Here is a 27,360-nt window from a genome sequence, read left to right on the forward strand (position 1 = left end):
CTTCTTCCTACAGCCACAACAACAACGAGCATCCGCCAGCAGCTACACGCAGCTACCTTAAGCCCCTTGCCTAGTTATAACTCCCTGGTAATGCTGCTAAGGTAATGCAATCTTGTTCCACAAAGCCAGTACATAATCCACTGGTAATACTCTGCACCAGTATACATAGATGAATATTACATTAACTCCCCGGGCTATTAATATATCATGAACTCAAGGCAGCATGTCAAAATATAGTCAAAAGTCCAAAACGCACCACCAGCCATGTCCATATGAACAACAGTCTTTATTGTAAACACTGGCCAAGATGATGCTTGGAAGAATTGCAGATACTGCTTAAGTGTACACAGGGTGCACAAGGAATGGTTAGACTTGCAAGTTTGCCTTGGCTGGCCAGCAATAGCAGCCACAGAGGTAGAGAACAAAATGTTGATAGTGCCACAGAAACGAAAAAAGAAAACGTGGTTCTCATCACTTTTCAGACAAACTTGAAAGTCAAATGACTTGATCACTGGATGTAGAGAAAAAAATTATGACGATGCAGGGACAGATTCAGGAGGTGGCGGTACATTTTTCTCCTCGGCTTCTGCAGCAGTTTTGGATTCTTCTGGTGTTGCAGCCTCTTGGTTGTTCTCGTCAGATCGGTTCCAAACACCCGGCTCCAGTGGTTCCTGACTACCAGGTTCTTTTGTAGCAGTGGGAGGAGCATTCTATTCAAGAAACAAAAATGAACAGCATGTGCATTGAGGCAGTAGCAGATTAGACGATACCAAGAGTCGAATCTGCTACTCAAATCACTATGACAAACTGGAATAAAAAGAAACCACTTCTTTACTTTGCTATGTGGCCAGAAGCATACCACAACACTCCTTTTGAAGTCAACAGCAGCTTGTGAACCATCAATGAGTTATCAAGGTAAGTGATGCAGTATTTAACAGGATAGGATTTTTTTGCTTAGCATTTCACGACCTTATAAGCAAATGAGCTTGGCAGAGTGAAATGGAGGCTTGTGGTTACAGCAACAAATATTTTTTGTACAAAAGCGAAATAATGGCAGCAAACATGTCACTAGAAAAAGAAAATACAAACAGCTAACACCTACGGAACAAAATATGGGGGACACGGGTTCTGCCCTTCACGGTATGGTGACATAACTAATAGATCTCATCAGTGATTGCTCTTGTGGACCTTTGTGTACACTCGCCTCTCATCAACATGCACTCGTGCCGGATTTCCAAGAACACTAGTGGGGTAATTAAAAGCTGTTAGTTCAAATTTACCGCAATTCAGTGATTTGCTGCATGCCTCTGAGATGGCACTTAATCCATTGATTATTGCCCCCTTAACATATACTCATTAAAATACAGTCGTAGCTATCACATTATGTGAGGGAGCCATAGGTTGGCGGACTCACTCAGGCTCACACTCAGATCATAATCTGAGTCGTGAGTGAGTCTGGACTCACATTCAGATCATGATCTGAGTCATGAGTGAGTCTGTACTCGCATTCAGATCATGATCTGAGTCGTGAGTGAGCCCAGACTCACACTAAGATCATGATTTGAGTCGTGAGTGAGTCTGGAGTCACACTCAGATCATGATCTGAGTCGTGAGTGAGTCTAAAGTCACACTCAGATCATGATCTGAGTCATGAGTCTGGACTCACACTCAAATTATGATCTGAGTTTGAGTGAGTCCAGACACATTAATATCATGATCTGAGTCGTGGGTCTGGACTAACATTTAGATCACGATCCGAGTCGTGAGTGAGTCCAGACACGCATTCAGATTATGATCTGAGTCGTGCTGAGTCCGACCTAGAAAGTTCCTATGAAATAAAATGAATTCTTGCTCAGAGGTTGAAGAATCATGATCTGAAGTGATTGAGTGAGTAATGGGCACAAGTTGCTAATTAGATCCTAGCGAACTCGAATTGCTTGTGTAATTCTAATAATGAATAAGCTTCTTGGTGAGCTGAGGATTTAGAGTAATTTAGTTTTTTGTTACGTAATTATTTGACTGGCGATTAATGCAGGTTAATCAGATATTTCTGTTTGTGTGCTACTGCTCTAATTGGGTAGGCTGTTTGAGGAGGTCACAAATATGTGGCTACGTACGTGGGTAATTTAAACACATTCCAATATAGCTGAAATTTTGCTTCGGTCGATTTGGTCCAAAACCTTCCCAATATAATTCGTCTCAGCGACCACAATGGTGACCTCCCAAGGCCGCCCTTAATTTTGCCCACCCACCGCCGGAATTTGACCTCGATTGATTCGGGCAAAAAGCTGCTCAATCTGACTATGGCGAAGATGGTGCCCTCCAAAGTTGACCGGGTCCACTCTCAAATTTGGTCCACTCATCCCAGTACATTGACCTCGGCCGATTTAGGACCAAAATGAACGTACAATCTAATTCGATTACGGCGAACACGATGGTGTCCTCCAAATTTTGGTTCCAGTGACAAATGGTTTACAAAACCTCGAAATTTAATTTTGGCCAATTTGCATCAAAAGCGATCAGTTAATAATTGCTCTGACCATCCTCGGCACTATGGTTACCTATAAAGTTGGGCATGACCATTTCCAGAATTTGGCCCAGACAGACCCCCTTCGAAGTTTCACCTTTACAACTGATATCCAACCATTACTGACTGTGCCCGACAAGACGGCAACCACCAAATCGGCCATAGCCATTTCCAAAATTTGGCCAGTGCTATAGCTAAAAAGACCGTGCTTTCGTAATATAATCAGCTTAAAAGAGATAATCTCTACCATATTTTTTCCTTTTTCTGTAACCTTCAACTCGTTCATTACTGAAGAAAACAGTCTAATCATGTAATGTTACAAATTTTTTCTATTTATTTCCCGCTTATTTCTCTGTACTGCCTTCTGCCTACTTATACAAGCTTTAGGAGTGCCACTCCTTGCTTGTCGAGAGTGGAAATGAGTGAGTCCATGATGCGCGAGTCCTGATGAGTCGAAATGAGTGAGCTCAAATGGGTCGTGAGTTGAGATGAGCGAGTCCAGATGAGTCTGAGTTCAGATGTGTCGTGAGTCGGAGTGAGTGAGTTCAGATGAGTCGTGAGTTGAAATGAGTGAGTTCAGATGAAATGATGAGTGAGTTCAGATGAGTCGCGAGTCAAAAATGAGCGAGTTCAAATGAGTGAGTGAGCCCAGATTAGTTATAAGTCTGAGTGAGCGCGATTAAGTCATCATGCGTGAGTGAGTTCACGAGTCTGAGTGAGCCCGAGTGAGTCGCCAGCTTGCATAAGTTTGAGTTCATGAGTGTGAGTGAGTCCGCGGGCCTTGTGAGTCTGAGTGAGAGTGAGCCCGCAGATGGACCAAATTTTCCCGAGTGAGCCTGAGTGAGCACACGTGATTTTGCCAACCTATGGAGGGAGCACACAACATAGATATAAAACCCCACTTTAACCAAGGTATACTGCATGAATGTGCCAGTCTGGATCCAAGAGTGCCGAGTTCAATTCCAATCTCATTCTCTCTAGACTTTCAATCCAGCACAGTTCATTTACTTTTTTAATTACACTGCTCCAGATGGGATGCCAAACCTTTTCAACCAATCTGCACTTTTTCCTCATGCTAACAATGCCACTGGGCGAACAGTATCGCTGAAAGTTGTGCTTTTTCTTGATAAACCTGCAAGCCAAGCTGCCAGGGCACAAGCATAGGTTAACTTACAGCAGCCCAAAATTTATTACGACCACTGTCAACTATTATGGGTTATTTCAGAAGAGATGCAGTAAAATAAAAATACAAACAGTGGCAAGGTTTCAACTTTCGCCCTTTTTTGGAGTGTTTGTAACCTGTCGATATGACAGCATCCAGTGCTTTATGTCTTGCCCTTCATACCATCTTTAAACAAAAAGCTTTTAAAAAGCCTTCAGGCTGCAGCTCTTTTCCAACACAAATGCTACAAGACATGCACTCACAGCTTGAGCCTGGGCGGCCATGCGCTCGAAGATCTGCTTGTACATCTGCTTCTCTTTCTGCAGCTGCTGCTTCAGTTTGACCATGCAAATGCTGAGCTGGTTTCGTGCAGCCTTGTTGTTTGCATCAATCTTCAGCACCTCCTCGAAGTCTTTGCGGGCCATGTCAAACTCATTGCATCCAACGTATGCCTGAGAGGGCCAAAAATGAGAAGACAAGGGCTCAAATCTCAAAATATTCTCATTCCTCAAAACTGACAAGCAAAACAGGTACTGTATGCCTAGCTCAAAACAAAAAGTTCAACATTGTGTTACGAAGTGAGCACTGAATTCAGCCCACACTATATTTGACAGCAAAGAATACGCAGCACAGATTGTGCAAGTTAAAACTGCAAAGACAGAAGAATGATGCATATCTCGAAATTTCTTAATCTGACATGGCCTCTCCACTTCTAACATGTCATCCAACTAACTGCTTTGTTCACTATATAGCAGTTTAGCTGTCGAGAGCAAAATGAAGGGGTCATGACTTAACTATAATTTTTCACCATGACATGCTCAAACCAAAAATTCAAAAAAGCAAACAACTGATGCCCCACATTGCCAAAGCATAAGGTCACATCCAAAAAGCAAACACCTGATGCTCCACATTCCCAAAGCATAAGGTCACATCCAAAAAGCATAAGGTCACATCCACTCACCACTGTACTTGGTGAGTGGAACGAGCTCACCGAGTACTTGGTCACAGAATCAACCCCTTGGTTAAATTTAGAGCTAGCACACTTTAGGAGAAGCAAAGAAACTGCTTGCTTTCCTTGCCAAGAGCTTGTTAGTCATTCCAACACATGTTAGAGCAATGAAAAAATTCCGGAGCACCGTAATTGGCGCAGGTCTCCAACAATGCAGAAATTGTTTTTGCATAGTAAGTTAGAATGATAAATGTACGATTATGCCGTGCTCTATAAATTCTACAAATTCGTCAAGTGAAACTTGAAAACTCAACATATCAAGATCTTTCTGTATCATTGTTTCAACTTCAATGACAGCATGTCGAGCTGAGCCAGGCCCGGGCTTTTACGTCCGAGCAGCAGGCAGAGCTCGGTCTTGTAATTTTGGCCCGTGGACACCTCTACCATAGAGGGTGCCACACCTTACGAAAAAGGTTTATTCTGCAAGTCAGCTCAACTGCCAACATTTCTTACACTGCTCTTGTTTGCATCCCCATTAGCACTTTCTGCCGTGCCCACAAGAAGTTATTCTGAGACATGCCGCACTTCCATCCGCTCAAAAGGGACAGAACATTGGCCAAAATATGTCTTGAGATTATGGTGGAGATAAAAAGACCTTACCTCATATAGTACAGTTCAAGCACTACAATATCAAAGAAAAGCCTTACAATTTTAATTTGCCATTGAAAATCGCATAAAATTACTGAGGCCCTATCTAGCAGAGAAACCCTATAACTTTTGGTGTAGTACCCCACGCGATACATGTCAGAAAAATATTGCTGACTTTCGCGATTGCACAGTTTGATTTTTTCTGCTCGTCATAATTTATTATGATTTGCACTCTAGACACTGCATACTTAAATAAAAACCATCCTTCCGTTCGGACAGCGAGAGGCGTGCCTTCAGGTTATGCCACTAGATAGCCCCACAGTGTTTGGAATTCTGTGAATGAAGCGATGATAGTGCCCACAAAAGCTTTAGTCGACGAGGCGTGCGTTATTGTGCCGTAACAGCCCTGAGTGTTAAAGTGAAAATGATGTTACGCTAAGCAAAAAAAAAAAAAAAAAGTCTAAATACTGTCTGGTGAATGAAATTTATAGTATTTGTTTTCGGTACATCTTTTTTGTCGACCACCAGTCGTCATTGCGGTCGCAGCTCATGGTTTCCATCATCGGACTACATAAAAACTGTGGTGGAACTGGCAACTGGCTTCTTGTAGCAGCTTTTGTAGCAGAAGAAATCGCAGTTTGTAGCAGAAATTTCAAGTTTTGTAGCAGGAAAAATGGCATTTTGTAGCAAATATTGGAGCTTTTGTAGCAGAAAAAAAAAATGTTTTGTAGCAAAATTTCAAATCTTGAGACGCTTAAATGAAGAAGGCTTGTTCTATTTCTGGAACCCAATTGCTCAGATGTTTATAACGACCGTAGCCATGCAAAAACAAGCTTCAACCTCAAATGCAGACTCAAGTGCTGTTTTTTTCCTTAAAAAGCCCCAAATTAAGCAAACAGGAAGTTTTGCTAAAAACAAAGTCGTTTGTATTCAGAAGGAAGGCATAACGAGATATGCAACTACACTATAAACACTGTAGCCTGGGAAATAAGGTAGCTAGCTGTCTTAATATAAAAGCTCTAGAAATTTAAAACTGCCGCATCTTAAAACTGCAACTTTAAGGCACTATTTCTTCTCTTGCCTTGATGACTCCAGCTTGGACACTGCTGCTGCGAGCCTTTCCTGTCCATTCTTCAGAAGAGCTTGTCCACTCTTAATGTCTGCAAATTTTTCAGGCTTGACCCTTTTGAGAAAAGCAGCTCAGCATTGGTGCTCATATTTCTGGTCAGCCTTATCTCTTCCTGTACCTTTCCCTGATTCTGACTTTATTTCTGGGTGTCCTTATTCTGTACATCAGGGTAACGTCGAGCTGCCTTTTTCCTTAAAGACCCGTGCTCACTGAAGGGAAAGGGGGAAGAATATTTCTGCAGGTCCTGGGTGGAGATTATTTTCCCATCAAGGAAGGGATGTAGAGTGAGAGCAGATTCCATGCGATCGCAATTTTCGCTCTCATTCTTTTTCTTCCGTTGGTTTGGCGGGGTTGCTGGTTAATAAAATGATGCAAGGACTCTGAGTCGCGAGTCTGCTCCTTCGCAGTGCACTGCAGAGATTGTGCGTATGCTTCCCTCATTGTAATGAAAACGTCCAAGGGTACTTAGTGACCCGGGGCTGCAAATATATTGAGTACCTGAGAGTGACACACGCACGCGTCCACACACATACGGTTTTGTAGTGGCAGAAAAATAACTGTCAAGACAGATAATATTCTAAAGGGCACGTAAACGTTGAAATTTAAAATTAAGCTGTGAAATTATACAAAATGTTCCACATAAAGGGTTGAACTTAAGGTACAAAAGTGGCCAACGGAATCCAGTGAATGCACACAAAAGCAGTCAAATCCTTAACGCTCCCTCCGCTGCTATTCAGGCCATACGAAAAAAAAAAGGAAGCAAGTGCATATACTGCTCCAGCTGTGCTTTGCCAAGGGCAGTTCCAAACCGTCACTCATTTGAAACAGCGCCGTCTGCGTTGGCCAGCCTGCTCGCACATCATTTACACACACACACACACACACACACACACACACACACACACACACACACACACACACACACACACACACACACACACACACACACACACACACACACACACACACACACACACACACACACAAATTAAGCGAGCACCCAAGGCAGCTCGAAGCCGTTACGTGTTTGAATGTGCTTTGACCCTTAGACGGCCAGACTGCCAGCCCCTCCTTTCACCCTTCCCGCTCATTGGGCTTGAGAGATATCTTGCAGCACCTTCTCACTCCCTCCCAGTAGATCGAAAAAAAAAAAAACTGCAAGAGATGCAGAAGTGACGTAGACAAAAGTCAAATCTGTTTCACTTGATTGTCCGCCCAGGACCTGCGAAAATATTCTTCCGCCTTGCACAGTGTTGCCAGCAGATGTCAGTTTTGGTTTCGTGACAGTTCTGTTTCGTTGTCGGCAGAGTTATTCAGCGACTTTTGCCGCAGGCGTGGCACAGAAGTAGGCAAAAAAATAGATTTTGTAGCAGTATGTAGCAGATTTCTGATTTGGCGCAATTGCCGCAGCAGTTCCACCACTGTAAAAATGGGCGCATGCACTGAATGAAAAAATTATCGGTAAAAATTTTCTACAGCATTAGTACCAAAACCGCTATGGAATTGAACATTTTAGACATCAATCTTTGCATTGCTCCTAAAAAAATTTGAGACCTAAATTCCAGTGTTTTGTCCCTTTAACACTTAGTGGTCAGGTTATCTGCCTCACACCCGAAAGGCTGGGTTTGATCGCCACTGCTGCTAAATATTCACCAGTTTTTTAAAGGGTTCAAGATCCCTCGCCTGGTACCCGAGTCTCCGCCATGCAAATGGCCAAAGCACCTCCCATTATGGACTTGGTTTCACCGTCAATCAGGGAGAGCTCTCATTGTAAAACGTACAAACATAGTACAAAAGCCTAATTTTCATGCATAACATCTTGAAACGTTGCTTCTACTATTCCAGCACTGCACAGCTTTTCATTTCCGGCAGAAGATGAGGCCTAAGCCTAACCCACTGACATTCACACCCAAATGCCTGCACTGTCCTCTGTGTAGTGCTGAACTCAAGCCCAGCTCAGGCCAGTTGTAAGCACCAACAACGAGAAATTTAAGATGCAGACCATCAGTTGCCCAATGCAAACTATGTTTTTGATGACGCCTAGACATATGCTGCAGTATTTGTCTTCTGTCAAGAAGCAGACTCCTACCTGACCCCTGCGGAAGTAGGCCTTTTCAGAGCGGGGTTCCAGCTCGAGTGCCTTGTTGCAGGCTTTCACCGCCTCCAGCGTGTCATTTAGCTTGAGGTGACACAGTGCCATGTTCAAATGGGTGGCCAGCAGCAGCGCATGACGCTTCTCTTTCTGCTCCCCTTCCAGGTTCTCCTCATGTTCCAGCAGGCCCACTGCTCGTCGGTACTTGCCCAATGCACTCTGGTACTTTTCTGCCTGCAACCCATAATTCGAGATGGAGACAAATACAAAAACAATCTCAGCAAGATGGTGGCCAGGCAAATATGCAACGCTAAAATCCCATGCGACATCGCATCAAATATCCTTCTTAGGTGAACAAATTGACGACTTTTTAGATTCACAAAAAGACACAAAAGGAGTACTGACATGAAATATCAAAGCCCAGGTAAGTCGCTTTCAGACAGTCAATGGTATAATAAGCTTAAAGTCCCAAAGTGATTCACACTATGAAGAATGCCACAGTGAAGATCGCCAATATAATTTAACTTCCCTAGAAATTTTTAATATGCACTGACATCACACAGTACACGGACACTTTTTGCAAAAGTAAAGATAATGCGGGGTTTAACAAAGCAAAGCTGCATGTGAGCCACAAGGGCTCAAGTCCAAAAAGGTCTCCTGATTAATTTCAACAACCTGACATTGTGAACGTGCACAGCACAACCAATTTCGCTCCTCCCCTCAGTCAAAACACAGCCCCAGGTGCCAGAATTCAGCCCCACAAACTTGATTCAGCAGCCAAACACCAAAAGGCACACAGCCATCAAGGCAGGTATGTCAGTGAAGCAATGTTCCTAACAACATGACGCAAGATGGCCATCACCCGCCGCTGTCACAGGCGCTGTCAACCACAACTGTCTGCAGGATCTGCGATGAGTGGCAGAGCGACGCAGAACTGCATCGCTGCACCAGCTGATGTCATTCAGCATGGTGCCAAGGCTTGCAGTGTTTCCACGTAAGGTGTGCATGAATACCCTTTCTTTCGTTATCAGGCATGTCTTGTGACTCGCTTCCCCGTGATGCGCTTCTGCCAGTCATGGCAACCGCTGTGGCGTTGTGTGACCATCACTGCATGTCTGCTTCGACTGCTGCTTTGAACAACGGAGCTGCCGAGTCTCTTGCTCCACATGCAAATGTCTGGACAAATGTCATCTTCCAAGAGGCACTTGAATAATCTCACTTTTTCCTGTCGACTTTAGGGTGCTTTTTCACATTTGAAAATCTTTTTGGACTGTTTTATTTTCACAATCAGACCTTAACACAAAATGAATAAAATTTCACAGTCTGGCGTTGCCATCGAGGGTCGGTGGCGCATGCCTTCTGCAGCCGAGTATGAAGATGAATAAGCTGCGAGTCCAGCTGCATTCTTGTGAGGGTGTAATGCGATAAAAAAACCCATGATTGTAATCCCTGCAGACCACTTTCACAAGCCTCCTCACAAATGAAGTGAAACTTCGTACATTAATTTAAAATACCATTCAGTTTTTATTAGGTTTTGCTCCTGGTTTATTAAAGTTGGGAAGGCACTCTCATTGTAAATAGCATAACATGCACTTGATTGGGGATTAGGTGGGTATAGCTGGAAGTGTATTGGAGGGATATGGGAGAGCAGAGCCATGGCCACATCCAGGATGATGATGACGACACATGAGCTTAGTTCAAAAGAAACGAGAATAAATTTCATGCTCAACTGGCACGTTTCTTGGGAGGCAACATATGTTTTCAGACAGCATTGCACGCCACGCAGAATGTGCCCGAGAGCTCTATCGGTCATTGAACCAGCCAAAGCAGAATGGTCGCATGGTGCCTCAGTGGTTTCCGTGAGTGTCAAAAGCATCAAAAGCGTGTCCCAGGGACGCAAGCGATAAGCAGTGCCTAATAGTGAAGAAAAAATAGGCATGTGCAGAACCTCCTAGGGACTAGACATGACATCCTGTAATGGCAGATGGCGCAGCAATGCAGTTTTGCTTCATTCAGTCAAGCATTGAGAATCACGTGAACTTTTGCTGCTGACAGTACAACTGCACCAAGTGATGACACCTGGCAGCAGAATGGCACATTTCAGCAGCGCAGTACAGCTGCAGCCATCTGAGTGCGCCCAAGTTCTCCGGAAAAAACAAAAACACAGAGCTGTCTTCAGCATGAAGCCATCATGCACGTTTCCACTAATGATAGCCAGGTGCAGTTATGCGTCATGTCAAGTTGGGCTTTATGGCACATGTTCCTCATAACATGTCTAACCACTGTATTCAAGAACTCGCTTTCACTCGAACTTCTACTCCAAGCAGCTCTTTGAGGCCCGTTTATATCAGAAAGCAATCTCCACTCGAACTACTACTCCAGAGGTGGAGAAAGAATATCGAGTCTGCAACGACGCTACCTTGGCCGCTCCTCGACCAGAACTCCACTTGTACACATGGTGGACGTCGCATCATTTGCTCGCTGTGTGGCTTAATTTTACCAGTATACCAAGCTTTTCCTGAAAGTGGATATGAGGATGCACCGAACCTTTCTCTGAAACACAGACTAAGAGTGACAGCGAGCCGGAAGTTCTGCCACATTATGTTTTAAAGGTGCGTAGCCTCCTGCAATCTCTGCCGTTCATGCCAAGCATGGATAACAGTTATCAGTCACTGACACCAGTGCTGTAGTTCATCATCGCATTACGCTTCTGTGGCGTGCCCACATATTCAATCGTCACTGGATAACTGAACGTTTTGGAGCCTACCAAGCGCAGAGTTGGGGCACGCGTTTGATGGCTAATGACGGCACATTTGGGCGAGGCTCGCCTGTGGCCGGACACAAACAGCAGCAGCGGTGGGGCACTCCTGTGGCTCACCCTGCGTGGCGGGTTCCACAGGCAACGGCGAACTAATGGGGGAACAACATGCAAGCAGTAAGCTGGGAGGGCACCGGAGGTGCGGTGGAGCTGTGCAGACATGTGTGTTGAAACCCACGCATCAATGCTCGCCCGTCGCCGGAGGGTACGTACATCTTGAAATGCGCGGTACTGTCGAGGGAGCGCACTGGTTTGCTCGTCCTACAGAGGGATATTCGCGGTCGGCAAAGGGCATGGCCTTTCAAGCACGTTTTCAACTACGGCTCCCAACTTGCTGCGAAGCAACACGCAAGTTTTCACCGCTCGCTCCTGAGCCCTCTCAAGGCAACGGGCCAGTATAACGGAGATTTCACAACAAGCCTGAATAAATAAACAAAAAAATTCACACCTATATTCACACCCTTTCTCAAAGCCCATGTCATGTTCTACGTAAACTCTGCGTCGCCAGCAGCAAATGTTGCCATATGTTAAAGCGTTTTCGGACATTTTTCTTACCCGCCAAAATGCAGCCCTCAAAAATTTTACTATACTGTAAATGTCGAGGTTGTTTTGAAGACTACAAATGAAAAGTGAGCGCGATACACCCTGAAGCACGCCGTTTTCGGACCAAATTTCGGCCTTATTTATTTATTTATTTATTTTTGCTGCTTCGAGTGGAGGCAGTATCCCCGAGGAGACCTTGTCCAAGCATAAGGCTCTCATTTGCCGGACACAAGGTTAAAAATGTATGCAATGAAAATAAAAGAACAGAAAGTTTTAAAAGGTATACTTTGCCTACAAGATGCAGCTTTAGGCTGGGATGAAATAGAATGCAGTTATTGTACATACAGGAATATAGTTTCTTCGTAGTGTCTACGTTTTGAGCACATAAATTAAATATTGTTTAGTACTGTGATCTCCCCGTATGCTTCACAAGTTTGTTTTGTTTCTGTATAAGTGCATAAGGTGTGCGTCTAAAGCAAAGACTGAATAGGATCAGTCTCATGAAACATTCCTGATGTGTATACAGTTTTCGGTCTCGCACGTTGAGCTTTACCAGGCAAATTTCATGCAGGCTGTCATTTATCTCTGTTTGTGGTGTTTTAACTTCATGCAATATTTGCGGGGAATATTCACTCTCTATTTTCTTGTGCCTAGTTTGTGTAGAGCACACATCTGCTTTATCCTAGCTACCAATTCTGATGTGGTCCGAAACGCAGCAAAATTTTATGTTCTGTCCTTGTTCTTATTATGTTGTTGTGTATGGGAGCAAGACACATGAGGTAAGTGCTTATAGAAACTGTACACTTGACCAACTACAAAGGGCAGCACCCCACAGTGTGGAAAATGAATGCAACGAGGAGAGTTTACTCAATATGTAGCACGGTGCTGCCGAGATTCTTCAACACTAATTCCATGAAGAAAGCCGATTTTAGAGTTTGGCTTTAAGCTCCCAGTTGAAGCAAAGGCCTATTAAAAAAAAAAAAAATTAAAACATTGACAATCTATCTGGGAGCACAGGCATTGGCTTCTTGATTGATCAGAGTTGTCCATGATGTCTAGCCGAGACTATTCCTGGAATTTCAGTTCAATATAAGCAGCTTTCAGAGTTTGGTTCGGCTGGTTTATTCCAAAGCAATTTGGGGCGTAGTGGACGGCTCTAAAAATTTCGACCACCTGGGGTTCTTTAAAGTGCATTGACAACGTACAGCACATGGGCTCCTCCATAGAAAAGTGGTCGCCGTGGCCACGATTCGATCCCGCATACCTGGACACAGCAGCTGAACACCCTAGCCCCTGCGGCGAAGAGTAATTTTAGGAGTTTCAATACAGCATCGTGATGTTTTCATAGGCGTCTGCTCCCCTGTCTTCAATGCTGTTGGTGTGGGATCCCAGTATATTCTTACAAGAGCTTATGCGTAGGCCAAACCAGCCATGCATGTGCAGTGAGTGGCCTTGACACCATGATGACAATCAGAACACACGCACAAGCATGCATGCGTGCACATACACAACACAGCTCACCGTGACACTGAGTCTCAACTTCGCCTGAAGGTGAGCTCTTGCACAAAGAACAGGCATATGGTAGGAAGAAAAAACAGCACTCGCCTTCAGGAACTCGGTGCCCTTAGCCTTGGAGATTTCTGCCTGTTCAATCTTCTCATCGGTTTCCATCTCCCAAGATTCTTTGATCTGAAAAAAGGATGGCAGTCCTACATCTGCAGACCCACATTACTGACACAGCTGCAAGCGGCCAGGTATACTTAAACACACAGATGCAAGCTCTCAAAGAAGGCGGCAACATACTTAACGACACATAAAAATTGGAACAGTGCACTGCGCTGTAGCTAAAAGCAATAAAGAAAAAAATCAAGAATGAAGTTAACAATCTGAAGCACAGCAGGAATTGCTACATCGAAGTGCCAGGTATTTTAAGTAGTAATAAGAGATCTGATGCTTAGAGAGTGTATTCAAAGGCATGGAATGGGAGCAGTTGGGCATCAGGGTCGATGAAGAATATCTCAGTAATCTGCGATTCGCTGATGACATTGCCTAGTTAAGTAACTCAGGGGACCAACTGCAACTAATGATAAATGATCTAGACAGCAGAAGCAGAGAGGTAGACCGAAAGATTAATATGCAGAAGACTAAGGCAATGCTGAACAGCCTGGGAAAGGAACAGCAGTTTAAAATAGGTAGCGAAGTACTGGAAGTGGTAGGCAAATATGTCTATTTAGGACAGGTAGTGACCGCAGATATGGACCACGAAAAAGAAAAGGAACTTTGAAGAAGCTCCGCTCATCCCGCTGCATCCTCCAGGCACAATCAGTTTCAAACACGTCAGCTTGCAAAGGTGGTTGAAGATTCAGTTGAGATTGACGATGAGATGTTGATGATCAAGTGATGTCGATAAGATGATGACTCAGATAATGTACTACTACTATACTAGGAGAATAAGATTGGAATGAAGCGCATTTAGAAGGTACTCAAACATTATGACAAGCAGTTATCAGTATCACTCTATAACAGTTGCATCCTATCGGTACTGACCTATGGGGCTGCAACATGGAGGTTAATGAAAAAAAAAGTTCTATTTAAGTTGAGGACAACGTAGAGGGCCACGGAACGGAAAATGGTAGGTGTAACGTTAAGAGATAGTAATTGTGCAGAGTGTGTCTGAGAACTCAAGTTACTGATAATCTAGTCGAAATTTAGAAGAAGAAATGGGCATGGGCAGGACATGTAGTGCGAAGAGAGGATAACCAATGGTCTCTAAGAGAAACAAATTGGATTCCAAGGGAAGGTAAGAGTAGCAAGGGGCTGCAGAAAATTAGGTGGGTGGATGAGATTAAGAAATTCACAGTGGTCTAGTGGATGCAGCTAGCACAGCACCGGATTAATTGGTAAAAATGAGAGAGGCCTTCGCCCTGCAGTGGGTATAGTCCGGCTGATGATGATGGTGATGATGAGAAGAAAAAGCTAATAGACACTCAGTTTCATCCATCCGGAAACAGCATGATGCTTAGAACAAATAACATGGAAAAACTTGGCTTTTAGAACTTGCACATATTACACTAGAAAACAGTATCTCATAAAGCACAGACATCTGTGCTTGAAAAAAACAAATTGTTAAACAACCACATTTTAATTGCAGTGGTGTACCGTTGCACAAAGGATTCATTTATCACAAAGGAACTTTGAAGAAAGGACAGTGGCGAAAAAAAATCTAGCTATAAGGCTACACATACTACAGATCTACTTCGGGCCATTTCTGAAAAAGAGTGCTAACACGAACAGAAATGTTCATTCTTGTGTCACTGTCCCCAGTAATGCCAACTGCAGAAATGCTAACTCCGTGTTCAAGCCCACACGAGTTCAATTATATATACAGTGTAGCACCACTGGAGAAGAGCATAATGAAGGGGAAGTGAATAGGACCAGACTGCAGCATCATCCGCGATGTCATCTCCACTGTGCAAAAAAGGCACTCACATTCTCAAAGCTCTTCAGGGTGACCTCATATTCAATGGTGGCATCAGGTGGGATGCCGAACTGAGCATTGCCTGCAGCGCCGAAGGCCTTGCTGGGGGCAATCCGCAGTCGAGATTTCTCTCCTTTCTTGAACTTGAGCAGGCCGTCCTCAACACCCCGCACCACGCCATGGTTATCGCCCTCACCTACCACAAACTCAACATCTCGCTCCTCAAAAACACGACCTTCGTATTTGCCTTTGAGGTGAACTAGAAGAAAAGAGAGGGACGACATTAAAGCCCACTTTTTCCTCAAAGCTGCTCTACTGCAAATTGCCAAAATGATATTAACAGGCAGTACACATCACTAACAGCAAGCAAAGAGGTGCATCATCTTTTTCTCAATAGTATATCATGGCTCTATGCAGTATAGCCACCAGCCCATAAAAGTCACACAAAAATGAGCTATACACTTGACAACAAATGCCGCTACTGAGCCGAACGGCACCATAAGAAAGACAATAGTCCAACAGAAGAAAAGACTGCTGCTTAGATAAAGGGTGAGCACATGGTATTAACAGGTGTCCAAGGAAGTTTGCACAATCAAAGACCCACACGAAACCTTGATATCACGGCAGATCAGAAAGCCAATGTAAAGCTCAGCTGTGCATGCTGCACTGGCATTATGAATTGCAGTGCGCTTTACTGACTCCATTTTTTGGCTTCAAATACTAGTTCAGCATTTAAGTAGGTTTTGCATCTTGAGACATGCTGTGAGACTTCAATCCTGAACAGCACATAACTTGCCAAGCAAATTATTTATAAAAGGCCATGCTAGCTCAAATCATTGTGAGCCTCATAAATGTGCTTTCTGGCAATGAGGTGTCACAAAAGATGAAAACAGTGGAAACTTCCAACTCATTTCAAACTGCACGTTTGCACTTACAAGGAATAACACGCTGTCCAGAGTGAAAAACTGCCGCAAGGCATGAAAGCATCCAGATGTATGTGCATAACTGCTCGGGAAGGATGGTTTTTGGTCTCAACCAAAAAAATCTATAAATATTTCAATTTCCTGAAGTCTGCCTTCTTTTAAGTGTATTTTTCTTTTCTTTTTCATGCACAGCTCGCATAGTTCCACATAAAAATAGAAGCAATATAAAATGGATAATGTGAGCAGGTGGCAACCCAGGACGATCACTCACCTAGAGGTGTTCCTAAAATTAGACACACACCCACCATAACCATGGCAGGGCACATCTCTAAAGTTTAGAATAAATTTAAGAATAAAAAAAGGGTACTGCAGTGGATGGCTCCGATGAATTCCAGACTGCCTTGTGGATCTTTAGTGTGCATCGACAAAGAACAGTGCCTCCAAAGCCAAAGCGCAAAACACACCGAACAAACATTCTGGCATATACAGCTGGCACACCACTTGCGAAAGCAGACATCGAAAAAGGACAACACAGTGTGCCTGATATGTTTGCAGCAGCCACAAGTGAGCTGTCTGCCAGAACTGCCGTAGGCTCACACTTATTACATCTCTTCCTGTCCATCACCAATGGTCATAAAGTTCAAAACAATAGAGCTAGTACTATGACAGGCTAAGTACACTACTGCGTAAATTTAGACAGTGTGCTGCAACCAGCAGTGATTTCTTTGTTCCAGGTGAATTTCGCACCCTTCATGCCACCAAAGTGGTTTAAAAAAACCACGCAGAGTCATATACCTGATGCTGTAATCAATATTTCGCTATAATTATTTGTTTGGGGATTGGACTGGTTGTGAGGCTTTCCCTTCTTTAATGGGTGGATAATAAAAGATGCTAGCCAAGCCCTGACTGTTATGGAGTAGTATGTTGTGTAGCACTCATATGCAAACATATTTTGTCATAAGTATAACTTGAATATATTTCTTTTCTTTTCCCCACAATTTCAAATGCAATGTACACATTTAAAATATAAATATTTTCCACAACCTTTATTTTGCAAGCTTCACCATTTTGAGATTGCTATTTAAATCAATTACGACAGTTCGTATAAAATTTTTGCACATACCTGCAAAAATAACCTTCTGGTATTTTGTGCTGGCTAGAAAACCAAACAGTTTTCTTGAACACTCATTAGCATGCAGTCGTAAGCTACCACTTTCTGTGGAACACCACCGGCCATATATTTAAAGGCCCACTTTCATCAAGCCATACAAACGTGCCTTGTGCAGCCTAGGGATACCGTTCCCGATTCTCTATCCTCCAAGATATAGTGCTTAGGACATACTGGCTAGTGGGCCGGCAGTTTTCCAGAGAAAGGGGTAGCGCCGTTTGCAACGACTGCCACTTTTCGCCAATTGAAGACATTGCGCACAGTAAGTGTGCTGAAGCATCATCATCACCATAGTAAATTAACACACATTTGCTTTAAAAAGTTTCATATTTTCTATTTTTTCGTGCCTTAAATTTAGAACTTCATGATTTCTCACTATAGAAAGAATCAGCCATATCAGCATCAACCCTCAGCAGACGACCTCGCTTAGCAGACGCATTCTCTGAGCAGAAGATATCGCTTGTGCAGCTGGCATTGGTGTTCCAGAGAATGCAATTTCGTCAGTGCATGCCATTTCTCTGGTGCCTGCCTTACGTAACGTGCGTTCATTTGTGAAATGATTACTCATCAAAATGCCGCATCGCAAGAATGTCCAGGTCACATGGCCTTGCAATGAAAGGGCATGTTTAATATCAATGTGCCGGAGTGATCCCTTTCAAGCAATAGAAATGTGTCCTTGTTCACGACCCTGGTTGACGCTGCACACGACTTGAAAATTGGATGAAGGCATTAAGCAGGCAGTTGGAAGACACACACATGCCGAAGGAGACTCATTCGATGAAAAGCATCTCGGCCGACTTCTTGGCATACACGCACACTCCTAAAGGGCTATAAAACCTTCTGCACACTTACTGTCAGCAGCACCCCCTTGTGGCAGCCGCTCGCAGTCACTTCTTTTAGTGCCACTTTGGCGTTCTTGGTCAGCACGTAGGCGGTATATTCTAGACACTGTATCTGAGCGTCCTGGGTTTCGATTCCGATGCTACCCTCCCATCTGAAGGGGCTAGTCAGGTTGGACATTGCTGCTGACTTGCCCATGTCTATGAGGTCTCGTGACATCATACAACCCACCAATCAATCAGTGCCTGGCCATGTCACCTGCTAGAGACATGCTCGCGACTTTTCACTTACAACACCGACAATGCTGACGCCACAGATTCTCGAGAACAGGGCCTTTAAAGTTGTTGGGTTACAACAAAATGGAAATCTAGTATCATCCTCACTGGCTGATTGTGCATCTAGTATGCATGCCTTGATACCAATTTTATTCAGCAGATCCCAAAGGCTGCCTCCACAGTTATGCCCTTCAAAAAACAGTGCAGCATATCCTTTACGGTAAGGCTAAATGTTTGAATTGGCAGATGGAAAGATTTTTTAAATCAAATTTTCTTAGTCAAAAATGAATCCTTTGATCCTAGACAAGTGCCTTCATAGCTAGAGAGAGAGTCAGAAAATCAACTTTGACCAAGAACAATAATTGAATGAAGTTGCCCTAGCGCCCTTTTAAGTGTTAGCACCATGTGATGTTGCCTCTCTCCTCCTTCCCTTTCTCAGCTCAACTTTGCTATATTTAGGAGAATGGCCGGATCTTTTCACTAATGTGCTCTCGTTTCCACATTCTTTGGGTCCTCACCTTTCACGGTGCCGCCCTCCTTGGGATTTGTGTATAGCTCTCCAGCAGTGATGATGCTGCGTAGAATGGTTTCATCACTGTCTGGGCTGATGTCCTCTAGCTTCCAGTCAAGGAGCTCAACCTCGAAGATGAGTGTGGCATCAGGTGGGATCTTTGGCGGGCTACCCTGCTTTCCATAGGCGTAGTCGGAACGACAGGTGAAGGTTGCCACTTCGCCCTTCTTCATGGTCTTTATGCCGATTTCCCATGCCTTTATCACCGAACCTGAAACAGTCAAGCAAATAAGACTACATGCATATACCGTGCATACCCCATTCCACTTGCTAACAGTACACAACAAATGCACAGAACAAAAGAAGAAAAATATCTAATGCGAGCAGTTGGCACAATGGTTCTGCAAGGTGCGGAGCAGTTTTCTCTCATTTTCCTTGCTCAAACTGCACCACTTGCACAAATCTTGCACCTGTCACATTTTCTCAATTATTTAAGAGCGCAATGCACCTGTCTGCTGCTGCAAAGATCAGTAAGTAACAGTAAGCACACAAAACAAGTTTTTATTTTTCATAAATTCGCGAGAACAACAATCAGGACGCATAGTCACAAATCGGTAGTGTCTATCCTTGCTTTGCAGCTGCTGCTCTCCAGGAAGGTTGCAGCAACGAGTAACTTCGAGCTACTCCTTTCTCGATTTTTCCAGAAAAGATCGCAGCTTTCTTTGCAATGCCCCGTTGATTAAAACAGAAATACATTCAAAGACCTCGGCTAATTTACAGACACTGTTCGGTAGGCATGCGCTAGAAAAATGCGCGTGCGCAGTGCAAAATCCATCCATCATGCTGGCCACACAGTAGAACAAGCACAATAAGAGCACATGAGCGCTTCTATTCTTGCCATGTTATTGTTCGAGAGGGACAAACGGGGGCTTATAATCCTCGGTGCGAAACGCAATGGGCAGCTCGCACCATAACCAGAAATAAAATCAGATTGCATTCTGCATGGTCCAGCAACGATGTGACAAAGCAGTGATCCGCTCACATGGAAAGTAGATTTACGATCATGCAAGGTTCATGGACTTTCCAAGGAGATTCCAATCGGACGAGAACGGCTCACAAGAGCGGCGCCACGAAGCGGCGCCACGACAGCTTTCTGCGCTACACCACGAAAGAACGCGTATAAACGACCAAGCCAGAAAGATGGAACGCCGTTTTCAGATCGAAGCTTCGGCGTTTAGGCGAGGCGCGGAACAACAGCGTAGACTGCATTGAATTAAAACAGGAGAAGGAAGGCTGCATACTCACCGCTGCCCAGGGTAAAGTCGAATTTGCCTCGTTTGCGGCTGGAGTCGAACTCTGTGCCGTCCAGCAGCTTTCCCGTGTAGTGAACAGAGACAGAGTTTCCATCCTGCGGCGTCTCATCGCCCGTTCCGGCCCGAATTACCTCCTTGAGCACGCCGCCGTCCTGACTGGGAGTAATGTCCACCGCGTTGGGATTCACGGTCACCGCGTGCTCGCCCTGGGCTGCAGCCGTTGTTTGCTCGTCGCCCTCCGTCATCGTGAATGCAGCGTCAATTGGAATTAGCCACGAATAACAAAACTCGTCTGCTGGAACGACGACTAAGGTGTGAAAAATTCAGGATACCGATGACTGGTCTCGTTCTCAGAGCGTGCTCCTCGCGGTTATTCTAGAACATTCGCCTCGCTGCTTTCGCGTGTGCGAACTGTGGGCCTGTGGGGTTCCTTTCAGCGGGCGCAACAATCGCCGCTCACAGCGGCACCTGCGGCACCTAGGCGAAGCCGAACTCAAGCTGCTCAAGCTGTCCGAAAACCAACGCCAACGCTACCAACGCGTAGCCTATGGCTCAGCCGAAAGTGGAAAGTGCTGTGCTGTGGTGCTGTAGCCGTAGTCAACCGTAGTGGCCGTAGTGACGTAGTTTCTTGGCTGCGTGCCGTTGGCGTGTTGGTGCCGTCCGTTGTGCACTTCGGCAAAAAATGCCTTTGCCAAATCGTGCGGGGTTTCGGCGTGATATGCTTGCTCGTGTTTGCTTGGTATGAGCCGCCGGTCAGAGACTGCCGGAAAGCGGGTTCTCCCTTTCGTAAAGGCTTCTCGCAGAGTGCTCATCAGCTGTGCTGTCAGCAAAGTGCGGTGGTAATTAAACGCTCGACTGTCCACTGCGGCGACATTCGCAGCTGCTGCGACCTGCACTCGTCAGTCCGAAAAGATGTAGCCTTCTCGGCGTAGATAGCTCACGCCTCGCTCTTCCGAAAGCTAGTAAGTATAAGTCGATGCCTTGGGAGCTGCTGCTTGGGAGCATGGTCGCTTGCCGAGGCAACGCAAGCATTTCATCGTCTGTAGTTGCCAAAGTCCAGATATAAACGACCGATAACCGCCACCCACATTTTATCAGCCTTGTGGATATGGACATCTGCACCTTAGTAAAAGGCAAGCGTTAACGTGGGCGCGTCACTCAGGTGCAGTCAAACAGGAAAAACTGGAGTTCAAAAAGTATTTCAAATCATCGGTTATCGTCGCGGTGTCTGATATAAATGTGTTGTCATTGTAAATCAGCCTCAGATTCGGTGCTTGACTTGTATGCTTGTACTAAATGTGGTTTTTCCTTTCATGCAATCGCAGTTCAAAATGGACGTGTTCAACCGGCTAAGGAGCACAGTATCTAACCTGAGCACTGTTTTGCCTGGCAATCCAGTGACACGAGAGTATGAAATTGTCAGACATGTGGGGAGTGCTGGCCCTGGCCTACTCTGGAAAGTATTCCAAGCCCTAAAGCGAAGCACCAAAGAGGTATTCACTTGTTTGTGCTGTCTGTTCTGCATGTAGGAGTATGCTTGCACAGTGGCAGGAAAGCCACTGACTGCTTAAGAAAGTGACTTGTGCGAGTTTAAGTAGTTAGTTAATCTAGTTAGTCTTTGTTGAATGGCTGCATCATTGTAATGGCCAATCAAGTTGTCTGCCTCTACGACTTAGCAGATGCTGTAATGTGGCTGGGACTGACCTCTGTGGACCTGTGAACCTGTTCATTGTTTTTGTTTAGCTTGTAACAACCCATAGCAGTGTCACATAACATCAAAAAACAACAATATGTTTGCCTAACGTTCTCAATTGTTTTTATTGCAGGAAGCAGCTGTGTTTGTACTTGAAAAGAAACTTTTAGACCGCTACTCCAAGCGAGATAGGGAGCATATAATTGAGCTCCTCAAGCAAGGAGTGGCTCAGTTAACACGTCTTCGACATCCCAGCATTCTCACTGTTCAGCATCCCATGGAAGAATCAAGGTGATGCACCATTCTGGCACTTTTCCACCATGAATCAGTCTGAGGTCTGCCCGATTAATGTAGAAGTCTGGTTGAAACCTGAGATGTTATGCATTTTAGGAGTAATTGGGCTCATTTGCATATTAAGAAAGGATGTATACCTACTGGTACCCATGCCAGAAATTATCAAGTTAATGGTGTGCTTAAATGACCTATGGCCTCATGTCTTGCCTTCTCATGAGCTTGTTATTAATAACATGGGCTTTTATGAATGCTAATATTCCTTCAGACGTTGTTCCTTCAAGTCAAGCCACTTGCTCTCCTACACTTCTTTTTGTGCATGCAGAGAGAGTCTGGCATTTGCAACCGAGCCAGTGTTCTGCAGTTTAGCCAACGTTCTTGGCGAAAATGAGAACATGCCCGTTCCACCTCCTTCTGAGCTCAAGGATTATCAGCTGTATGACGTAGAAATCAAGTATGGCTTTTTACAGGTACGTATTGTGCAACCTTGCTTAGTTGATGAACAGTGCTGACAGTATGCAGTTCTATGCAGCGCACAAGTGAAGTTTTTGACATACTTTTAGATGGCAATAACAGCCATACAGTCTGCACAGTTGTTTCGAATGACACTCTGAAATGTCTAACTGAAGAAATTCTTGAAGGCTTAAAGGATCAAAATGTTACCACCATGCACAGAACAAAAATGAGGCCAGACAACAAGAAAATCTAGAAAACACATTGTCTTCACATTTACATCAAGCATACCCCTGTACTCTGCAGAAATAGGCTACGTAGATCTACATAGGTACAACTTAGGCAGTATATATGTACCAAATCCACCATGCTGCTTTAAATGCCAGCGGTACAGCCAGAGCATTCAGAGCTGCCGACACCAATGGCATGGTGGGCATAACATGCTCAACAGGCGAGCACGCTTTCCAGTGCCGTTGTTATTTAGTCAAAAATGGAGTCGCAGCTTGAAAACATAAGCCTACCTTCAGATTAGAAGCTGTGGCAGCCACCCTGCATATTTAAAACAAAGTGTGTTGCATATACCCAAAACCAAATCTTAATTTTACCATCCCTAAATTAAAAGACCTTTTAGATCAGCTACCAGAGTGGTACTAAATAGCCAAAGGTTTTAATGCATAGTCCAGCTTTTGGGTTAGTGACAACCACTGCTAGAAATCAAGTTGTTGAGGATCTTACACTGTGTACCAAACCATCTCCTAACAGCAGAAATTCTATTGTTCTCCTAGCTCAGGAAAAATGACCTTTATAAATGTCTTAAACAGCCCATATGGAACCAACCATTTACCTCTATGAATCAGCTTAACATCTTCACCAGGAGTCATCCCAACAAAACCATGACATTAGAAGCTACACTTAGCCGAGTGGGCACAGTTTCGAGATAAGATCAGCCTAGGTAAAAGAGTTTGATAATTTCTGCATAGATAAACCTAATAATGAAGCATTCACAAGCTGCATTACTACTGCTGTGTACTTTGCTATTTCTTACTCATCTGAAGTGGTAAAACAAAATCACAAGGATGTAGAGGTACAAAACAGGAACAAAACAAAGCTCAGGAAAGTGTTTGATGGCACCCAACCTAAGCCCAACGTATCCTCAGCAGTGGCAAAAAAAGCGTTGTGGCAAAGTTACGTATCGTCCATAAAGAGTTCAAACAGATCAAAACAAATGTGTTCCCTACATAGATACAATCACGTTCGGGCGTTTTAAGCTCAGAGATAAATGGCAATCTCAATGTAATACTGAAGTAAATGTTGAGTTGCATACTTAGTAAAACCTGTCATAGCAGAATGGAAGCCACGCTCACACAAAGGACGATTTATTGAAGTCATTTTATGTTGCTGTTACATTGAATATGCCCATAGCATCACACACAGTTTTATTCTTTCAGTTGAAGAGAGACCACGCAACAAGTGAGCAGTGCAGAGGAGTGGTCGCCGTAAATCATGTTTTGTTTGTGTGCAAAGCTGGAAGCTCAACAAATTGAGGGAAAAACATTTTCCATCGTTTTAGCAAAACACAAAATTTTAAATATGTTTAGAGACTTACAAAACCGACAGCCTGCCTTGTGGTTGGTTCATGATAGCTTATTTACTTATGCACTGCAAAACACAATGCAAAAGGCCAACACCATACAGAAAGATCATGTAACTCAATGTTATTGGTGAGCCAATGGTGATGTGACCAGTGGGTCATATGACTGAGGCCTCAAACACATGCCTTGGTAGCATCCTTGCTCCCACATTTTTTTGTGCATACAGTTAATGCTGAATTTTGTACTATATTACGTAGCTGTCTTTTCAGAGATTTTTATCTAGCTATAAGGGTTATATTCCAGAAGGAGCTGCTGTCTAAACCTCTTGCATCCTGAACGCATTTGCCCATGTTCCAAATTTTCAGGTCTCCGAAGGTCTAGCCTTTCTTCATAATGATGTGAAGCGTCTCCACCGCAATCTGTGCCCACAGTCCATAGTGGTCAACAAGAAGGGTGCCTGGAAGATTGCAGGATTTGACTTCAGCATAGGTGCCAATAATCCCCAGGACCCCCAGGTGGGCCCCTTTTTACTCGTCCTCGCGGAACACACTGCCTGTAAATCCAGACACAATTTTGTTGGCTTAGAAAGGCCGGCTGAGACATAGGAAACCCTAACTTGGGAAAGGAAGTGTGTGATACTTTTTTTAACTAACTCATTTGCATTAGAGGCCCCAGATTGGTAAAATCTGTCCATCCATCTGAAGCCTCGGCTGGCGGGTGACAAAATAAAGAGAAAGAAATCCCCTATCCACTTTTAGAGAAGAGTGGTAGGGAAGGTAAAGAGATGATGAGAGGGGTGCATTGTGTCACACTGTGATTGCTTGATTGGATCACTAGAGTGAAGCAAGAGGGACAATGTGTCATATAGTGACTGACAGACTAGGTCACGCCACCTGCTTGCATAATCTGAACATGCCTGCAGCAGCGATGATGCCTTCTCCACCTGGGGGCATGGCGGGGTCTACAGCAGAACCCCTTTATACTAAAGTCACTCGGATCGGCAATTATCTTTGCTATATCAGGGTCTTTACTATACCCTATCAGTTGTTAGTGACATGGCCCTGAAGATGCTGCCCGATAACTACCTTGCTGCTTACCAAACGTGCCTTGTTACTTTATGAAAAAAATGCTCTAAAATACTTTCCATCCCTGTCTTATCATCCTTGTGCAGTTTTCTTTTTTTTCTTGCACTTATAACTTTTTTTTTGTTTACACCTTGTGGGAGTACCTCTTTATCAATAGCATATATGTAAAATGGCTGCGAATAGAACTGAGTTTGATTTCATGTAAAAAAACAGTGCCTTGCATGAACACGGCGTCATCTTCTGCTGTGTCTGTCATTTAAGAGGCAGTAGATGAGAAATGCATGTGACAGTCAAGCACCGCAAAGTTGCACAAGTCCCGCCTCACTACAAACTCACTAAGATAACTAGCGGAGGCTTGCTGCTTGAACTTAATGACTCAACGCAACATTCAAAGCTGATGAATGTTCAGTCTATTGGGGACTTCCCTGTGACAATAACTTCCCATAGGTCTTTGAACACTGTCTGCGGCGTGATCTCCGACAAATCTTCTCCACATCACCGAAAAAGAAATGTTGGATGGTCTTGCCAACCAGAATGTAGTGAATGTGCAAAGAATTAAAATTCGAAAAGATGACAAAGAAATACCGACTATGCACCTCATACTGACTTTCAGTGCAAGCACACTCCCTGAAAACGAAGTCGGCTACCTAAAAATAGAAGTCTGACCCTACATACCCAACCCCCGAAGATGTTTCAACTGTCAGAGATATGGCCATGGATCACGCAGCTGCCGTGGCCGTACAACCTGTGCAAAATGTGCTTCCGAAGAGCACATTACCAACAACTGCGACTCTACAGCTTCTCATTGCGCAAACTGTGATGTGGACCACCCAGCATATTCGAGGTCTTGTCTACAATGGAAAAAAGAAAAAGAAATCATAACTATCAAAACAAAGGAAAATATCTCTTTCACAGAAGCCAGGAAACGGTTACAAAAAACAAACATATTCATATTCCAGGCCAAGACAGACTATGCGGAGACTGCGCGCAGGGGTGGAGCGCCAGAAAAAACATGGTACCTACCAAGGCGTCTTCGGACCGTGTGGTAGGCCCAGCAAGTCCACCCCAGGCAGAGGCAGCCAAGGCTGTCCTGTTAACTCCAAAAGAGGGCCCGCCAACTGTGCAGTCGGGAGTCCGCAAGGTTTCCCCTAGCAGGGGGAGGCTTAAAAATTGTTTGTCCGTGGCCACATCACGGACCTCCAGCGCCTCGAGTGAGGCGATGGATATTACCCTCACCACGACTGTGGTGCAGGGGCGACGGCACTCGCTTGAAAGCAAGGGGAAACATAGAGTGACCCGCCAGAATGGAAACATTTAGTCCCTAACGTACCACTATGGCTTACATAATACACTGGAACTGCAGAGGCTTGCTGAGAAACTATACAGGTATCACAGATATACTTACATCAATGGCACCTATTTCTTTATGCCTTCAGGAAACGAACCTTGGTCCACAGAACAAAAATATCCTCAAAATATACAAAACCTTCCGACAATACAGACAACAGGCCAGCCGACTATCGGGAGGCGTGGCAATCATAACGCAGACAACATAGTAAGCCACAAAACAATCACAGTTTGTTCCTTATACTTACCACCACACCTAACATTTACAGTCTGTGACTTAGAAGATCTTCTTCAACTATTGCCAGAGACATACGTGGTAGTTGGGGATTTTAACGGGCATTCTTCCTTTTGGGGGAGTGAACAAACTAACACGAGAGGGCAAATTATAGGAGACCTTATTTTGTCTAATAACATATGTCTATTGAATACTGGAAACCAGGCATATTGCTGTCCGAGCTCAGGCAACATAAGCTGTCTTAATTTAGCTCTTTCATCCCCATCCATCTTTAACAATTTTAACTGG

General features: G+C 44.3%; 2 protein-coding genes across 3 annotated transcripts in view; one reads left to right on the plus strand and one right to left on the minus strand.

The window, feature by feature from the left end:
• Positions 1 to 267: 267 nt before the first annotated feature.
• Positions 268 to 20,792, minus strand: Fkbp59 (FK506-binding protein 59kD). 2 transcript variants are annotated; one of them, XM_084600787.1, is made up of 7 exons: positions 20,369 to 20,792; positions 19,071 to 19,334; positions 15,358 to 15,605; positions 13,470 to 13,557; positions 8,505 to 8,737; positions 3,953 to 4,141; positions 268 to 710 (listed from the first exon to the last, which is right to left on the minus strand). In XM_084600787.1, the coding sequence occupies exons 1-7, from the start codon at positions 20,619 to 20,621 to the stop codon at positions 531 to 533; spliced, it is 1,455 nt and encodes a 484-aa protein (XP_084456913.1). In that variant the 5' UTR covers positions 20,622 to 20,792; the 3' UTR covers positions 268 to 530. The 2 variants fall into 2 exon arrangements, with proteins under 2 accessions (XP_084456913.1, XP_084456912.1); XM_084600786.1 differs by having other exon boundaries at positions 8,505 to 8,741; positions 13,474 to 13,557; positions 20,369 to 20,790.
• A 127-nt stretch (positions 20,793 to 20,919) lies between these two features.
• LOC146190328 (SCY1-like protein 2) overlaps positions 20,920 to 27,360 on the plus strand; it is a 41,911-nt gene continuing 35,470 nt past the window's right edge. Inside the window, exons 1-5 of the mRNA XM_084600785.1 lie at positions 20,920 to 21,338; positions 21,702 to 21,869; positions 22,203 to 22,360; positions 22,686 to 22,830; positions 24,771 to 24,920. Of these exons, the coding sequence (XP_084456911.1) occupies positions 21,708 to 21,869; positions 22,203 to 22,360; positions 22,686 to 22,830; positions 24,771 to 24,920 (615 nt within the window). The 5' untranslated portion in view covers positions 20,920 to 21,338; positions 21,702 to 21,707. The remainder of the gene's footprint in view (positions 21,339 to 21,701; positions 21,870 to 22,202; positions 22,361 to 22,685; positions 22,831 to 24,770; positions 24,921 to 27,360) is intronic.

The sequence above is a fragment of the Amblyomma maculatum genome, chromosome 4, assembly GCF_055883805.1.
Source record: "Amblyomma maculatum isolate TAMU_Amacu chromosome 4, ASM5588380v1, whole genome shotgun sequence".
Classification (NCBI taxonomy): Eukaryota; Metazoa; Arthropoda; class Arachnida; order Ixodida; family Ixodidae; genus Amblyomma; species Amblyomma maculatum.

What these genes read in the sequence shown, in the direction of transcription:
- Fkbp59 (XM_084600787.1), bottom strand. Translation starts at nt 20,621, where the DNA reads ATGACGGAGGGCGACGAGCAAACAACGGCTGCAGCCCAGGGCGAGCAC. An exon ending in CGACTTTACCCTGGGCAGCG is followed by an intron (nt 19,335 to 20,368) that starts GTGAGTATGCAG and finishes TGACTGTTTCAG; the next exon opens with GTTCGGTGATAAAGGCATGG. An exon ending in TGGCCGCCCAGGCTCAAGCT is followed by an intron (nt 711 to 3,952) that starts GTGAGTGCATGT and finishes TTTCTTGAATAG; the next exon opens with AATGCTCCTCCCACTGCTAC.